Below are 19,176 nucleotides of genomic sequence, written 5' to 3'. Positions count from 1 at the left end.
GTGGAGAGCTTGCATGTTGGGTACTGAAAAAGCCTATTGATTTATAGTTCTAAAGGTCAAAAGGCAAGGTCAGTGTGATAAAAGAAAAATTATACATTACACACTGGTACCAAACTTTGTGGGTAATTTGCATTTGGGATAAGGAAGAAGCCCATCAATATTTGCATCAAAAGGTCATTGAGACCCATTGATCACTAATGTCCAGAAATGACCATGCCTTAATAGTGCCTACATAGAAGGCTGTTAAACATGGTGTTGGTCCATGTCATTCATGGTACTCTTGTTATTGTTTGAATTAAAAATTTCTTCACCATAGTACTTTCAATACTTTGATTTCTCTAATTTGATCAGAAACAGTTGCCTTGTAAGCTTGAAAATAGAATGAAGTTTAATTTCTTCAATCAAATCAAGTGGCTTGCATTGCAGTGGCACAATCCAGGGAGGTACTAGAGATGAAGACTCTCTCTAGGTCTTAATTTTGCAGAATTTTCAAAAGAATAATGCCTTTGAAATTCCGAACTGGTCACGGGCTATTATTAATTATCCCCAGCTCAAAACATATTTTAACCATTGAGGAAAATTGTATTCGCTTCCTGGTATTTTTATGCTCATTAGGTTGTTTGGTGCTAGAATATCACATATAGTAGCCAAATTTTTTAACTGAAAAATACACTGGCAATATGTTTGATTCATTGGCATGCCAACAAAGGGCTTCATTTTGGAATTTTCCATGCTTGTGTTTCTGCTAAAAATATTTTTACATGAAAATGAAAACTATGAGGTTTTTTAGCCCTTGACTGGCTTATACGGTACATCTCTTGTCTATGGGGTCTGGTTGTGTGCTTTAATTCTAGGTGTATAATAATTATCTTTTCCATTCATCCATCCATCCATCCATCTGTTATTCATTTACCCTTCTTGCAGCCACCTGAGCTCTGTAACCTTTATACATGATTGGATGCCATTTGGCAGATAAATTGCTTGTCACATGTAGATGTGCCATTTAAATGTACCAACTTTTGGGGTCCAATTTTTATGGAATTATTATCTTTTTTCCATCACTGTTACATCTTTACTACAGCAGACCCTTGTAACCAAAATTCAACATATTCTGATGTAATTTGGTGTGTACATGGTCTCAAGACTTGTTTAATTCCTTTTTATGGGTTTTGTCTTGTCAACTCCATCTTGGATCAAGTTGTGGCACTTAACCATTAACTTCATATCTTCATACAGGATGTTAATTATAACTGATACAGCTTATGAACCATTAACATATTCTGCTACAGATTAGTATAAACATTGTTTCATAGACTTACATGTGCCTTATGTAGATTTTGTTTCGTTTCAAGAAAAGTTACGGTCCCAGGATTGCTTGTCATCATGACTACAGTTTCTATAAAACAATGTCCCCAACATTGTTTGGAATTCAACCACATTTGGTATGTAAATTTAGATTCCTTGAATGGAATTGATTTGCAGCATTAAATGACATTATTTCAAGAGTTATGGCATCATTACTTCACTAAGCTTGGTTGCATTGCAGCCATGATTGGCATGCAGGATTATGTTGATGATTGATGATACCTTGAATGAGTTTCATTTCAAGTTTTTCAAATTATCATTTACAAGAATTATGTCTCTAATTGCCCATTGTCCTTGTTTTGCTTCTGCAACAACTATACTAAGGAATATTGCATTTCAGCCAGTGTTATTATGCACCTTTATGTTGATGAATACCTTGAATGAGTTGGTTTTTCAGCATTCCTGGTCGTCATTTAGAAGAGTTATGGCCCCTGAATGCCTATCTTCTCCAAACTTTGGCTTATCAACAGAAGTTTAGTTCTGACTGCCAAAATAAATTGTAGAGAGCATGTTTCAATTTATTGCACATATTGAAACTAGATCCAGTTCAATCAGGGAAGACAACATATTATATTGTAGAACACAATGAATTTACTTACATCAAATTTTAAAAAAAAATTATAGTGAAATCAGCATATTTACAAGAAAAGCAAAATTTGCACTTTGTTCATTGGCAGTACATATATCCTTATATGATGATGCTTAATTTAAAATTGATCTTTAACATTTTAGTTGATATTCAAAATTTCTGTAAATAAAGGTTTATGCTGATGCAAATTTGGATGCAGCATCATGCCCAAACTAATATAATATTATGATTTTACTTACACATCCCACAGAGCATGTTTTGTTATCAATGAGGATGGTTCCAAAGTGATACTGACCAGAGACAGGACCCAGAGGGAGTCCATTGCTAAACAGCTGCTCACCCCAGGTACAGCTGAAAGGTCTATTCTTGGGGCTAAAAAGGTAAATAATTTGATTAAGTTTGTGTTATTTTAGTGGCATACTATGGGTCGATATTAAATTCAGAATCACATAGACTGTCCTTGATGGTGACTAGGATGAAAAGTTGCCTTAAATATCACCTAGCATTAGTAAGAAACTATTTGTTCAAGTTGTCCTGTATTGCCGACTGGTGTTGAATATATGAGAATGCACTTAAATGTGAGTGAATTGAGGCTTGAGGCAACCTTATTGTTTTGTAGTTTGAGTAGGCTAGCAATTGGAACCATGTCCCACTCAAATCGTGCTAATCACACCTAATCATGAGTATGTCATATTAACATAATGCCAACCATTACGCTTTTGGCATAATCATTATGTTTTTTTTCTCTCACTAAATTATGCCTTACGCATAAATGTATTTGGTTTACGTGTTTTCAGGATATATCCCCCCTCCCCCCAAAAATTAATTTGTTTTCTGATTTTTATTAACATCCCATTAATCCCACAGACCGTATTCTAGAAAAGACAGCTTCTGTGTAACTATGACATAAGAATACGCTTGTCAGAGACTTGCATACACTTTCCTAACAGTATTATGTTCTATTTATAGCAGCTGCCCTATTTCCAAGAACCATGCTGGTTTCTACTTTTAAACTTTTGACCTCAGTTTCTATTTATATTAGCTGTATGGCTTAGGTCTCACTGGACAGTTTATCTGGTGAATTTTCATACGACAATGACCAATTACAGAAAAATGAGAATAATTTTACACTGAAGATACAAATAAAAACAAACTAATGATTTTTGTAGAAAGCATACATGTGAGATTTTGACTGCAGTAATCAGGTTAATTCATGATGCAACTGGTGGTTTTTATACTGAACCAACACTGCCACCAACCCCTAAATTTTACATTCATTTTTGACAAGAAATAGTTATTTTGAATATTTTTCTGTGACAAGGGAGCTAAAAGAATCAGTATGTGCCTTATGCATGAATAAAGTTCACTAGTACTATAACAAATTAGCATACTTTTCATCACTCCTCAACCATCTAGATTTTTAGATATTTACCTCTGTAGCAGACACACATAAATACATAAGCCAAGTCGGCAGCTCATTTGCAGCCCAAGTTACGCATTTGATCTCTCATGCTCATCTAACTGTGACAGGTAGTCACCAACAAGCCAACCTATTTCCAAGCCTAACTCAAAGTAAATCTAAACCACATTATAGATTTAGCTTACGTGTGAATTTATAAATGCTAGGCTTGTGATAATTAGGTTCATGCCTTCTACCTTAAAAATTAGGGGGGTGTCAAAATACAAAACTATCCAGTGAGACCTTAGTTAGGAGAGAACAGACTGGTTTTCTAACTTTTAATCTTTTTTCACAGATTCTTTGTTCTAATTCATATCTCGTACAGAACCAGACTAGGTATTTGGTGCTTAAAGTCAAGTTGATGCATGTGTTAGAGCAAAAATGTTTTTCAAATAATTTCACAGATGGATTAGGAAAAGACGAAAAATCGATTCAGAGATGAATACATGACAATACAGTGTTCCATTCTAGGGCAGCTTCACGCCCCTTGCAGGCTGTGTGGAAAGGATTTTAATATTGGTCATGGTGGTTAAACAAAGAAACCTTGAATTAGCTCATTTTACTAACTCCAGTACCAAGGTGACTTCTTTTTTACAGCAGAACTAAATTGTGGACACAAATTTTTTAAATGCAGAGGCGTTATGTACTGAGTTCTTAATAGAACACGGACTACCCCTAGTGGTACAAGACTACATTGGTCCTTTGTTCAAACTAATGTTTCCTGGTTCCAAAATTGCAGAAAATATGCATGTGCAAGACCGAAATCATCTAATATTGTTAACTGTTTAGCAGTGGATACTTCACTTAAAATTGCAGAAGCCATGAAAATTGGGCCATTTATTATTGCAACAGACAGGAGTAGTGATTATGATGACAAAATGTTGTACCCAGTCTGTGTAAGAGACTTTGACAATGAAAAGGGCAAAGTCAGAGTGCTCTTCTTTCATTACCAGAGTTAACATTAGATTCCACTGGAGAAAACATGCTTGTATTTGCTTGATAAGGCTTTGAATAAATATTAGTTGGCAAAACTGTATGAGTTTTCAGCTATTACAATATCTACATTTTGCGTGATTAGCATTTTAGAAGAATGGTTAGCTGTTCTTTGAGTCTTGCTTTAGTATGTGTGGAATTTTCTTTTTCAGGTTTACCGCCATTTGAAGAATGGTGATATTCTGCTGCTAAACAGACAACCCACACTTCATCGCCCAAGTATACAGGCACACAAGGTGAGAGACTTGGTCTCCCAACCACATAGTCTCAGCAGGAAAATTAGTCTCACCAGGAAAACTTGTCTTCTAACCACATAGTCTCACCAGGAAACCAGTTCTTCCAGCCATTCAGTCTCACCAGAAAACCATATAACTTCTTTGTTTGAGCTTAAGTTTTAGATTCATGATTCCAATGTTTGCTTTTCACCCCATCTTAAACTTCACTGCATCAGAACATCCTTTTTAATGCATTAAAATGTATGAAATTCTGAATTTGCTCAAAATGAAACCATTTTCGGGTGTGTGTGGATATTCTATTATTCAGCTTGTAACATATCCATAAGTCTAGTTCTTGGAAGCAATTCCCACATGTCAGCCATCATAATGTAAATACGCTCACTAGGCCTTAGTGATTCATCTGTCTCATGGCTGTTTGTAATTAAATAAGGAAATGCTAAGTAAAGTTGATTGACGTGCCAGAACTCTCAAGTCTAAATCAGCATGTCATAATTCAGCAATTCACAGAATGGCTGCATCAGCCGTTCAAACTCTGCATCATGCGCATTCATCATTATACAGCTAAACTTGTTGCAGCATTTATAAGCATTATCATCCATCAAGCTGACGAAGTTTTATGTAATTGTATAATCCACCTTGTATTTTTTGGTAGTTCCATGCTAGTTTCTTGCACCAAGATTTCTTCCATTGCAATATATTGGTGAGGGCACATGTGTTACACAGATATATTTCTAGTTCTGCTACATCCAATAATCCCAAGTGTAGAACATTGGAAAGCTTTTCTCAGGAAATTGTATATCCTGTTTTCTTCCAATATGTTGCTCGACGATAATACCACAGGAATACACAATAGAAAACTTTTCTCTGAAATGGCACATCTTATTTTCTTTCAGTATGTACCCAATCATAATATGAGTATAATCACTTCCTCACAAATCCATCCCTCCCAAGCTAGTATTTAGCAACAAAAATGCTGAAACATGTGCCCCCTTAGGTGGGAGTAAAGCAAGAGTGCTCTCCCCTTATAGGCTTGGTCATATACTTAAGTTACAACTTTTGCTTCAGCTATGAAGCATGCTATTTTGGAAACCTCACAAAGTCATTTTCAGTTTGTACTTTTTTCACATTTTGGAGCAATTCTGGGAAGTTTTTTCACACAGGGCTGTACTCCAGCTATATTTCTGTCTCAGTTCTGTCATGGCGAAGATTCTTACTTTTTTGGTTTAACTTTGTCCTGTGCAATACATATCACCATTGTGATAATCTGCCAAATGGTTGGTAGTATGTTCATTTAAATTGCTCTCGACCTATTATATGAATTCTGTCACCCATTGTTTAGTAATTACATACCATAGGGTCATTATTGTGATTATTTTAGATATTTGTGCTCATCACTGTCATCATCGTCAGAGTAAGTTCACATGGCACTTGAGAGATTTCACATGTTTAGGATATTGTTTTTCTCCTCATACTTACAGTTATCACTGAGTGGGCAGGACTAAATGTACTGAGTACAAATGCTTTAAATTGGTGGAAGATAGCAATGCCACATGTCAGAAATATAAGGAGTGTGATGCAAGTCATATTTAAAACATTTACACATAAATGAAATCAGTGGGCAGCCAGCTTGTCCAGAAAATGAACTCAGGCTAGTGGGAAGGTGAGGAAATGCACCATCAAGAATGAGGATGCCATCAGCTTTATTGCTGCCTTTGCCACATTAAACAGCTTCTACAGGTGGAGATTGAGACAGTGGAGATCCCACTGGTTTTAAGCAAAGCAAAGGGGCCATATCATCTTGGTGTCCCATACAGATACAGCCCTGCCTTCTCCTCCATGATTTGAACAGATTTTCATTGGTGATGCTAATAGGACTAACTTTAACTTAGTACAATAGCCCATCATGATGTTGATTGGCTGCTGTCAATACTAGCTCTTAAATGACCTTAACTGATGCATGGAGAGACCAGTTGCAATGACATAATATTTTCTGCCCCATTTCACTACCATGATCCTGACACTGGCATCAAATAAGTATAACCTCAGTCATGACTGGACTATGCAATCAGAAGCTGATTGAATGCAGTCAGTACCCTATCTCAGCATCAGTACAATAATGAGAAAACTGAAAACTGAAAAACAGATGGCCTTTACTCAGTTTAGTACCATGAGGGACTTGGGTCTGCTCACTGACATGATGGACCATGTTGGCCCAGTGCCATTACTTATTGATATCAGCCCTGTACCATGATTGATCCTTGTAGAAGCGGTACCATGACAAACCCATGTCAGTCCATTGCCATGACAGAGCCATGTTGGTTGAGGACATTAGAGACCCATGTTAGTCCATTGCCAGCATGGAGTCCAGTTGGCCCAGTGTCATAAACCCATGTCAGTCCATTGCCATGACTTCTATATTAAACAGCTCCAGCATGATCCAATCTGCTTCTGGTTGTGGCTACAGTACAGTCCCAGATGCTTGTTACCATCCCCAGAACATTGACAATGCCTATAGTGATCATCTTTATATTAATGTGTCCCTTATAGTCTGACTCTCAATCTAGTCTGCCATGTCTCAGTAGACTTCCCCAACTTTGTCACATGAAACAAAGGAGGCTTCTGTGTTACCCCATTCTTTGCTGAATGAGGGGATTGTGCTTACAAGCTCCATCATCCTTGCTCAGTCTGAGAATCTATGTAGAAGAATCAGTCTTCTGCACATATAGGAAGTTTTCCAGCTTTTTCCACTCTAGTCTTCCCAGTTCCAGGTCCAAAGGTCTGGACAGTCAACATTATTTCCATGAACTGGAATGATTGAGATGCATACATATTCCCTTCAATCCCTTTTATTCCAGATGTCTTGCAGAGAGCAAAGGAATCAAGAGTCTTGTCTGATCCTGGTTATGTCCCTCAAGTGCAGAAAAGTCATGGACAATTAACTATTAAGCCAGATAGTGTAAATTCCAAGAAAAATTGTAGTCTTCTTCACCTGCTTAAGTAACGTCAATTGCATATGCTTCATCCAAATCCAGAACTGTTGAATTTACATTTCTGGATCCTATCTAATAAGCCCTCAGGTGTATACATTTCTCAGAACTAGTGGTGGACAGAATCACTCTGGTATGAAGGTCTGTCTTTCAAAAAACATATGGGCGAAAGTGGAGAGTGTTCTCCCATTGGTTCAAGTGAAAACAGAAAACTGATTAAAATCATGATACCACAGATAGCTAACTTTCTCAATGGCTTTTCAAGGCTGGTACTCATCACTATAAAACGTTACTATACAACAATTTCAGACATGTTTCATGACCATGAATGGGGCTATATAGACCAAAAAAAGACACCATAAGGGGTTAAAGGTGGTACCAGAAGTGGCAACAGAGCCAGTGCAATGAGGGGAATCATTTAAGCACTGAAGGAAGGAACAGTCAAAATTTCGGCTGTGGCTTTATCATCCTGGATATGGTGGTTTATTTGCTAGGCATATACAGAATTATCCCAAGACTAAATGCATTTTGGTTCATGAAGTTAGGGCAGTTGCATAGCATTCAGGTAACAGTGTTACCTTGTGATGTTTTCCAAGCCATGGGATGGAGTGCAAAGATGACTTTCTCTAGCTTGTACCTCAGAGACCATTCATTATGAAGGCTGCAGTTTGACCTATACCTTTCCTAGTCATTCAGCAGCTTCATGATGACTTGGCCACTCAACATCCACTGGGTTAGTGGAGGTGGCATCCATATTATCCACATCTGGCATATGTAGTCACTATTCTAGAATTGAAACAGCTTCATGTAACTTGGGGAATCAGAGATAGTGCCTTTTTGGGGGTAAAGGGATTTAACTCACTCCTCTTACCTATTCTCCTAAGGTTGTACAAGTGGGAAACATATTTTTGTGGATGGTGTTTCAGAATTTATTGCATGTTTCATATTTTGATAATTTTGTTGTCATCTTACTGCTGCTTGCTTTTTTGTGGCTTGTAAAACAGAACTTCTTCGTTGTTTTTCAGGCACGTGTTCTTCCCAAAGAGAAGACACTGAGGTTGCATTATTCCAACTGCAAGGCATATAATGCTGACTTTGATGGAGATGAAATGAATGCTCACTTCCCCCAAAATGAAATTGGCAGGTCTGAGGCCTATAATATTGGTAAGAATTTAGTCACTGAGTTAGGTATTTCCAGTTTGTTACATTTCTTCTCTTAAGTGAATTATAGAGAAAAACATGCAGAGAACCTTAAAGTCCCGATGCCACCATTTTTCATAAATTTCACCATTCTTCCAATCTAAGTAAAGTTTGGAAAAAAGGAAATGATTTGTTAAAATGACTATCTGACATTAACCATTGTTTGGAATAAGTAGGATGCTAGGTTAAAACAATGTTCAGATAATCATTTTGGAATTAAGAGGTGCCACCTCTTAATTTAGTTACTGAAGTCACTCGAAATTCCATCTTTTTTTCGGGATTACTCCGAAAGTAGTGATGTTATACATTTGACAAATTCCGTTAGTGACCTATCAAGTAACAATTACAATATTCACACATGGCAGACAAAATGATTCAAGAGGGAATGAGAAGAGGTAGGCTCACTTTTTTAAAATCAGATCTGGGAAGAAAAGGCATGCATTAGATAAAAAAAAGACTCATGAATATTGATGATCAGCTAGGGCATTGGAATACTTTGAAAGGCAAACTTGGGCTAAAGACAAACCCATCTTTGGATGACTTTATTATTAATTGGTAAGCATACAACACAGAATTGTAAAAATAATGTATGTCAGTTATGCCTTTAAAGAAAGAGTTCTCGTAAATGCCTGGCTGAGAACTGCAAAATGGAAATAGCATATCACATTAGGATCATCTACCATGTCCCACATGTCTGGTATTGGCTTCTTCTGTTTAAAATGGGGATGTCATCAAGTCTTGTGTTCCAGCTTTTAGGTGATATTGTTTGACCCATATATGTTACTGATCAACACTGGATTAATTCAAATGCATGTGAAAAATGGCCAGATTACATGGCTTATAATGTGATTAAATATTGATATTATCTAGTTTTAATGGCACCCAACTATGTTTAGAACCAATATCTGTCAAGATTTTTTATTTATTTAGATGATTTGGCATATATGACCTTTTGCACATAATGGCAGTATTGGGGCTTTAATGATGAAAATTGTGTGTTGTGCATTTGCTTCTTGGCATGGAAATAAGGTTCTATCCTTGCATGCTTTTATAAGTAAATGTACAAATGCTAAGAACAGAGTTGTTTATAAAGTAAGTGCACAGAAATGTTAAGGACAGAGTTGTTTATAAAGTAAGTGTACAAATGCAAGGTACATAGTTGGTATTTATGGTATCATATGAATCTTTTCATATGAGAGAGTTGGTGATCTCAGTAATACTCTGACAACCTTTTTATAAAGAACACTTAAGTGATCACAATATTTTGTTCCTTATTGACAGGTATGCTTTATTTTCAAGGATTATTATGTAAAAGAGATTAGAAAAGGGTTTGTACATTTATCTTGTTAATGTAAAGGTGTCTGCCAGACAGGTTTTACTATTCTTTGGAACCTGTTTATAAAGGACATGCAGGACAATTATTCTATATACAGAAGTGAGATATTTATGGGAAAAGAAAAATGGTTTATTATACTGGTGTTATATGTCCTTAATATTGAAATATCCACTGCAGTGGGTTTCATGGCACATATATGTGTTTGTATTTCAGCATGCACAGACCATCAGTACCTGGTGCCAAAGGATGGAACTCCACTGGCAGGTCTTATTCAGGATCACATGGTCTCAGGGGTCTCCCTCACAATCAGGGGGCGATTCTTTAATAGGCAAGTACAATTAATTCAGCATATAATGATGCAAAATGCAAAAATGTTGTCAGAATTTGTTCATCACTACATTGTATATCACACATTCTTGTCAGATCATTCTGTTAATAAATACCAGTTATTAATATGATATTTGAACATAATTATATATAGTTTAATTTTTATCTTTCCTTTGGATCCTTTTTATATATAAAAAAGTAGTATCCCCAGTCTTTTCATGAAAATTGGGGATGTCATATTTGCATTTCTGTCCATCCATCCTTCCATCCATCTGTCCATTCATCGGTCACACCTTCATTTCTGTTGTATAACTTTAATCTAATTTTTGATTAAGGAATGAAACTTAGTATACTTGTATGTAATCATCACAAGATGTGTCTCATTCCACATTTGGAGTCGTATCGTCAGGGTCATAGTCACAGATCTGTATTATAAATTTTCATTTACACTTTACTTTCTGCCTTGTAAATTCAAGCAGATTTAGCTTAAGGGGTGAAATGCTCTTTACATATGTTCATATGCATCTTGAATATCGTTGAATGTTCTTGGGTTTAGAAATCCATTTTCATGTCCTTGAATGTTTGAATTGCAACCAAACATTGACTGTGTCCTTGAATATACTTGCTGGTTCTTCCCGGTGCTTTACCAGGTTCTTCCTCCACCATTAATACTGGCTGCCATGCATAGCCTATCGTGTGCTGAAAAATGGCATTAAACCCCACAACAACAACAGCAACAACAACAAGAATCAGATGATTCCAACTCCATGCTTTGGATCAAATGATTCAGTTGTTTTTCTTCAGATTGCCTATTTTATAGAACCAGAGAGTTCTTTTGAAGGATTGTTGAATGTTGTAATCAATTTTAAAGGGAAAAAAACGAAAATGTCTCTGCTGCTGCTGATTCATTTAAATTTAAAAAATATTAATTTTCTGATCTGTTATCAAGCCACCTCAGTTACCAACATCCAATTTGTGCCATGACCATCATGTGAAGGACAAGTTTATGAAAGTGAAATGTCATGAAATCAATCAAGTGGGACTTTAGTCGGCTGTTGTGTATTGTATTTTTGTTCCATAGACAAAAGCAAAATCTTCACCTGGGGCAGTTTTGACAAAGCTGTAGCTGTTGTACTTCAGACTATTATAGATTTTGGTCTGGTGATCAAAAAACTGGAACTTTGAGACTGAAGTAGAGTTTTAATTTAAGTTTTGTTTTCACACTGAACCAGGCAAAAATGATGTTATAGAGGTAACATCATTTGTGAATGGCTGACACAAAATCTCAAACTCCAACACAAGCAGCTCCACACACAAGCTTTGAAACATAAAGCCCATCATTGATTGTTGGCATACCCTATGTAGAACAGTGATGTTATAGGATGCCACATGACTCCTGTATACCTCATGAAACGTTAACCTTGACTAGATTGCATAATTTGCTAGTTTAACTATGGATCCTACAACCTTGAACAATCCTTGAATTTGAGAGTTTGCCTCAAAAGCTCATTGCAATTTGAAAACATTTGGTTTTTTCTTTAAAAAGTCCTTAAGTCGATTGGAACATTTCCCAAACTCTTAGAATTTATCTGAGGGAATAAAAAATATTAATTCTGAATAAAATATAATCACTTTTTAAAATCAGAATTTTTGAAATTTTCATATTTTCCAAAAATAATAAGTAAAAATAGATAAAATTGGTTGGATCAAATGAGGCACAACATGAGTATTACCAGATGGAGTAGCATCTCCTTGTTATATTGGTGACAAATTTATTGTAGTTGTTTTTCTCCTACTTTGCATTGATAAGCAAGGTAGCATAGATAAAGTTCTGTTTCCTTTATATAAAAAAATACTCCTTGAAAACGTCTATAAATCATTATAAAGTCTTGAAAAATCATTGAATATCAACTCTCTTGAGTGTAAAACCTTGGGAACACATTTTTGTTGAGTGTATCAACTTCCACCCAACAAGACGTTTTGTGATGTGAACTCAATTAGGAATCTTTTTGATGATTATACCACCTGAAAAAATCCTCAACTTTTTAAGGAAATGCAGTTCATATAACAAATTTTGTCCCAGTATTTGTAGGATTTTCTATTTTTTATCTTTATCTGTTATATGCTGTACCCTTTAAAGAATGTTAACATCTTTATTTTTTTCTCTTTTATCTTGAAGTACTTCAAGTTTATGATTATTTAGAAGGATTTATCTTCCTAAAGTTTTTTGCGGGTTTGCATTTCTTTATCTTCACATTATTCAAACGTAACATTGAATCAGCACCATATAGCCAGTATTGTTCTGACATGCCATTAATCTCTAATGCATACATATCCAACTCAAATTCAGTAGTTTTTGATTTCCAGGCATGATTACTGCCACCTGGTGTATAGTGCTATAGTGGACAAGTGTGGCCCTGTAACCCTTCTATCCCCATCAATCTGGAAACCTTTCAGACTCTGGTCAGGAAAACAGGTAATTTCTTCAGTCTCTTTAACCATGTTCCAGTGTTTCCCTTTATGCACATTTGTGCGTCAGGGACACATGTTGGAGAAAATTGATGCACACATTTTGTTGCCATGCATTTTTTTGATGCAAAAAATTCACATAATGTGATCAGGATTTATTTAATATCCAATGCATTGGATGAGGGATGGCATTGTATATACTTTGAGCATAGGCATTGACTGGTTTCCTGCTTTGTTTGCTCCCTGCATTGCACTCCTCTATTCGTATAGCATAGTGCAATGCAGGGAACATATAAAACAATGAACCAGACTAGCATAGGCAATGTTATGTCAGAGTAGCTTACCCTAATCTCGCGAGCTTCTCGCGATTTCCATCGAGCTCAGCAAGATGTCATCGAGATGTTTAACCTCAATGCATGTTGCACTAGAAAGTGATCTCCGGATTAAAACGTCATGCACTAAAAATCATTAGCGAAGAAAGTAAAAGAAGCTGAACACAAAAGAGTAACTGTGGATCTAACTTAAATGAGAAATGGAGAAAATAATTCCCTTGACTGGAATATGGCACATCCATTAGGATTACCAGTGTGATTTCTGATTGTGTGATTGCGAAGACTGCAAAAGTGAATAATCCTTTCATACTAGGGTTTAAGAATTTTAAAAAATCTGCCCTTGTTCAACACAAGATATCTGGAGAAATCATTAGCCTCCTTGATTTTTGGATAAATTTGCTCCAGGACAAAGTACAATGAAACTGATGATAGTACACATTTTATGACAGGCAGTAAATTAACTCCAGTTTGTTAAAAAGATTTATTAGGCTTTTTGTATTGGCTTGTATGTAATGTGTTTATAATATTGCTTCAAAAATATTATAAGGAGACTGTTAAAAGTACGACTTTAAAAGAAAAATGAACCAATAAAATTATTCTTTGAATGGACAATGCATTTGTTAATTGTGCATGTTGGTTTATTTGTATGTTTGTTTAGTGATTGAGGGAGGGAGAGAGAGAGAGAGAGAGAGGGAGAGTTGTGCAAGTTGCAATATCCTATTTCAGGCTGAAAAAGTACAAGTCAGATGAAAATTTGTCAGTACATTTTTCCACATTTTTTATTTGACCCCCAGTTCTGACACCAAGGTTTTTTTTAACCCTCAGTTTTGCACGCCTGGGAGATACACTGATGTTTACCTTTGTGTAACATGCACTCAACTGTGGACACAATGCATTAGGTCTGGAGACCATTAAATTCTGAGCTTGATTTAAAACTAAATTTTCATTTTTGGCCAATCAGAAGTTGTGTTACAGGTGTAAAGATCTTTTTGATTGGTTGGTACAAAATCTAAAGTTCAGTGTGAGTCTCTGAAGTTGTATGATTTCCAGGTCAGATCTGCCATCATGAAACACTCTTCAGTTAGAATCATAACATCGTACCGACACCAATGAATGGCTGGCAGATTTGAATTGTTCCCAGTTATGGTTAAATATAGATGTTGATATAAAAATATAATAATGTTCATTGCTTTTGTGCACTTTACCAATAGCTTACCTTTTTCTAAAGGCTATAGTAAAATCTGGCTTCTATCTCTTTTTTGATGTTTCAGAGTTTTGTGAAAGTGTTGAAACTAAAATTAAATTTTGACCATTTCATTAAATATTAGATATATGTTAAGAATTATGTTGGAGAATTGCTAAAAGCTCCTGAGCTCTACTGGTCATAGACCAGCTGAGCCTATCGGATGGTCTGTTGTCAGCCACCATCTGTCCATCTATTAGCACAAGTTACTTCTTGATGTTTGGTCATACTGACATGAGGTTTTCACCAGAAAGATTTCTTATGATGTTGCATTGGTCTTAAATGAAAATGGTGCTGATCTGACAGCCAGTATGGTCACCATGGCATCCATTTTGTAAATCTTGTTATGACTTCTCTTCCTGAAGAGAAGTCATATCCACATGGTTTTTTTACTTAAAGGATTCTTATGGTGTCTGGTTTTTCCTAAGTGAATATGATGCTGATCTAAAATCCATCATGGCCAGAACTTCTGTTATCAATACTCTTCCTGAATGGATGGTAATATTAACATGGGGTTTTCAGCAAAAGGCTTCTCATATTTTCTAGTTGGTACTAAATGAAACTGGTGCTTTTCTTATATTCTACATGTCTGATATGATAACCAGCTGGAAAATCTTGTTAGTACTAAAGAATCTCAAAGAGCAGTTATAAAAATGAAACAGTCTTATCTTGAGATCTTGGAAATTCTTTTTGGCTAGTACAGCATCAATCTCTTCAATGAATGTTTGTTTATATTAAACCATCACAGCTTTCCTTGGCATCTTTTTTAGGTTTCAGAATATTCTCTATAGTGTATATATTATGTGAACCTTATTTTTGCCCACAGCATTCTGGTATGGTCTTGTATGAATCGTGCATTGAACATCATCCATTGTTAATCATGTGTCTGTTTGCATTTACAATATTTGTACTATTTTCACTAAAACTGCAGAGCCAGTTTTAATTAAACTTTATAGGGATGTTCAGTGGTCAAGGGTTGTTTTATGGTGGCTTCCTTACTATCTGCGTGACTTCTGTAGCAGCTGAGTAGAAAATTGGGTGACATTTCTAAAATCTACATAACCCATTTAATTCAGACATTTTAGGAATGTTTCTTTGCACATGTTGTGCCAAATTTTTATTGTTTTGGTAGCTTCCAGGTGCAAAATGTTTTCTTTATGTATCCAAAGTGTTCTATAAATGTTGTAGAATAGCTTAGGTACATAAATACATTGGTGCATAGATGGAATATCCCTTCAGAATTCTTGTTTGATATAAATACATTGGTGCACTGGTGAAATGTCTGCTTGCAATTCTCACTTGCTATAAATATTCTGGTGCATAGAAGGAATGTCCACTTGCAATTCTTGTTTGCTAAAAATACATTGGTGCTTGTTTGCTATAAATACACTGGTACACATATGGAATGTCCCCTTGCAATTCTTGTTTGCTATACATTGAGCATATATACCCCACCTCTGACAAGTTATATTTTTTTTCATTTTCATTTTTGCTTGGAATGGGGATGGGAAATACATTTTGTGTGCTACTTCAGTTTGCATACAGACACCTCTGTTTAAGAGAGATTTTCATTTCGATGGATGCTCTGATGTATTAAAGACATTTTTGATTGGATATTTTGTTTTACTTGAATAGATGGGTGACAATTAAACTCTTTATTTTCTTATTAGACCCATGACTTTTGTGTCATGGTCCCTCTTTACTGCAATTCTCATACTTATCCTACTTTTTGCCGAGTTTCATTTCTCCATGTCATGAAGTCTTGGATCTATACCTTCATATGATAATATGAAATGCATTTGAAAATGAGTAGATAAAGTCACTGATTGGTTGGATTCATAACTTGATAAAGTCATTGATTGGTTGGATTTGTAACATGATAAAGTCCATGATTGGTTGGATTTGTAACATGATAAAGTCATTGATTGGTTGGATTTGTAACATGATTGCATAGTTATCAAGTGTGCACTGATACAGATGCAGTAACAGCCTCCACCCACTTGCTTCTTCCTACAAAGCCCATGACTAACACTGTATTCTAGCATATCTAGTCACTAATAAACCATGTGAAAAATAGATAGCTCAGGGTATAGTAATGTATATTTGCTGTTTCAATGGCTATTTTTCAGGTGGTGTCTACTTTGCTTCTGAACCTCTTGCCAGAGGGGAAGGAACCTCTGACACTCATTGGAAAGAGTAAAATTCCTGAGAAGGTAAACATAGCACATTAACAGTTCTCAGATTTTATTTTGCATTGCAAAGACAATAATAGGCTCTTAGCCCAATGTAAAATATTTTGAAACCATGCAGAATTCTCAATTTCAACTATTATGAAAATGATATTCCCAATTGATCTGATTTTTCTTTTGCAACATGATGGGCTAGGCCCCATTCCAGTCATTCGAGAACATTTCCTGTGTTGAGTTAATTATTATTATTTTTTTTTATCATTACAGATACTATAGAAATATTATTTTCTGTTCATTACATAAACTGTTGCAGTGTAGGAAAATGAACACATGATTATGATACTGCAGTTTCGCTAACTTTTGAGGGGTACCAATTTTAGTGGATTTTCTTGTTGCCCTGAACTATGAATTTAAAAATCCATTGAATACTTAACCACATGTGATGAAGAATCTCCCATCCCTTTTTCTTTTTAAAACATTCCTTGAGATCAACTAAACTGTTTGATGCATCAACTTTATTACTGTTGTTACATGTTTAGGCTGTTACAGAAGTAACATGAAAAAAGTGAAGACAACAAGCTTTATAAATTTTAACAAATATTTTATTTCCTTTAAAAAAACAGGTTTAAAATGAGAAAAATAACTTAGGGTTTTACAGACCAAATCCAAAAATAATCCAGGAATTAAAAATTAGAAGTCCTAGTAATGAAAAGCCCTAATGAAACTGTGTTCGAATCCCAATGAAATCCAAAATGAAAGGCGATGACTTATGTCAACAGTTCTTTGTTGAATCACAGAAAATAATATTCCAGTTTTTGAATTCTGTGTAAATTTTGATAAATGTTCTTGTCGAAGAATTAATTTAGAGCACTAGTATTTCCAGTGAAAACATTCCTGAAATCCAAATAATTTGAAGAAAACAAAATAATTAGCCCAGAACTGGTCACAACATAAAACAATTTAACTTCTTAAGTGTTAAGGCAAGAATCAATATTATTTTTCACAACATCAGTAATAAATCTAACTACAATGCAAAACTGATGCCAGGATGCAGGTCAATCCTCTGGAAAAAGCAGAGTTTGTAACAATTGCTACATGTTATTTGTCATGTGCTCCCAGTATGGTCTTGATTCCACTTTTATGAATCTTACTCTGAGAAAGAATTTTTTAAAAAAGAAGTTGTTTACTACAAATCTTACTGGTTCTGAATCATAGTCAGGAACTAGGTCAGCTTTAGATACCATGTTTCTATAAAGTTGTTTACATCAAAAATGATGTAGTCTGAGTGATTGATTATGACAGGTGCTTGATTTGTGATCATACAGATGGTAGTATTGTATGGAAATTCATGACATTTTGCAGTTATGTTGCTCTTAGGGTAACCAACTGCAAGAAGGGAGTGGATGGGGGCAGTGTTAATCCATTGCTCCCACCCTGGGTCGTCTGGGAGAGACTAAAAGCCAGATGAGCAACAATTTCAATTACAATTATATTTTCTAATATGTTCTGACCAGACATTATATATATGGTCATCACTGGAATACACATCATCCATGTTATGGAATTTCCATAATGACCTCTGCACCTGCTTGCTGAGGTTGGAGGGGGGTTAATAGAGGGAGGGAGGATTTGATCATGCAATTAATGAAAGAATGTGTGGATTTGCTATTGAAGTTACACAAGATGATGATTTAAGAACCATTGGAAATTTCTTGATTTTGAATTTGGTTCATTTCTCATCTTGTTCCTTGAAACGTTGAGAGAAGACGAAGAATGTAAAAATCTTATTAATCATAATTCCAGATGAGTTTGGATTATTTAATATTTACTTCATTGCAGCCATTTTATTACCTTATGATTTGCATGGATAAAGTTTTTGTCAGGATTGCAAAGCAATCCCAACTCAATGGTTTCTTTTTTTACGTCTTTTTGTCTGGTGTCAGCACATCAATTAACATTAACACTGCAATTTGCTTATTTTCTAAGATGCTATTGCCAGCAGATGCATAGAACTTAGTTCTTTCATAAGGAGAGCAAAAAAATGCAAACAAAATTTGGTCACCTTAGGGTTAATTTCATGATCCTGTGATGTGCATTAAGTTTTGCGTTAACCTAGTTTCACAGATACTTGTAACTTGGTAGGTAGATGGGTCATGAGCAGCAGTAGACAAAAATTTGCTTTGTAGTCTTGCTAGCAGGTGAATTTCTTTCAAAATTTCCATCTCTCACTTCAGAGCTGGCAGCGACATGCAAAGTCTGAATGCAGACATATCAATCCAAAGATACTAGATGAGATGGGGGAAAGCCATGTTATAATTAGAGAAGGACATCTTTTGTGTGGGGTCCTGGATAAGGGCCACTATGGACCTACATTGTATGGGCTGGTACACTCCTGTCATGAGGTTAGTGATATATACCATATATACTTATGTTTAAGTGGAGTCTAACTAC

The 19,176-nt window shown here is 35.5% G+C and overlaps 1 protein-coding gene across 1 annotated transcript in view; it reads left to right on the top strand.

The window, feature by feature from the left end:
• LOC149807187 (DNA-directed RNA polymerase I subunit RPA1-like) overlaps window positions 1–19,176 on the top strand; it is a 125,458-nt gene that overhangs the window by 37,591 nt on the left and 68,691 nt on the right. The window contains exons 10-16 of the mRNA XM_089963294.1: window positions 2,205–2,334; window positions 4,559–4,642; window positions 8,655–8,793; window positions 10,379–10,493; window positions 12,860–12,968; window positions 16,666–16,749; window positions 18,960–19,127. Of these exons, the coding sequence (XP_089819420.1) occupies window positions 2,205–2,334; window positions 4,559–4,642; window positions 8,655–8,793; window positions 10,379–10,493; window positions 12,860–12,968; window positions 16,666–16,749; window positions 18,960–19,127 (829 nt within the window). The remainder of the gene's footprint in view (window positions 1–2,204; window positions 2,335–4,558; window positions 4,643–8,654; window positions 8,794–10,378; window positions 10,494–12,859; window positions 12,969–16,665; window positions 16,750–18,959; window positions 19,128–19,176) is intronic.

The sequence above is a fragment of the Sinohyriopsis cumingii genome, chromosome 1, assembly GCF_028554795.1.
Source record: "Sinohyriopsis cumingii isolate HCF-2022 chromosome 1, ASM2855479v2, whole genome shotgun sequence".
Classification (NCBI taxonomy): domain Eukaryota; kingdom Metazoa; phylum Mollusca; class Bivalvia; order Unionida; family Unionidae; genus Sinohyriopsis; species Sinohyriopsis cumingii.
This window is presented reverse-complemented; position numbering and strand designations above follow the sequence as displayed.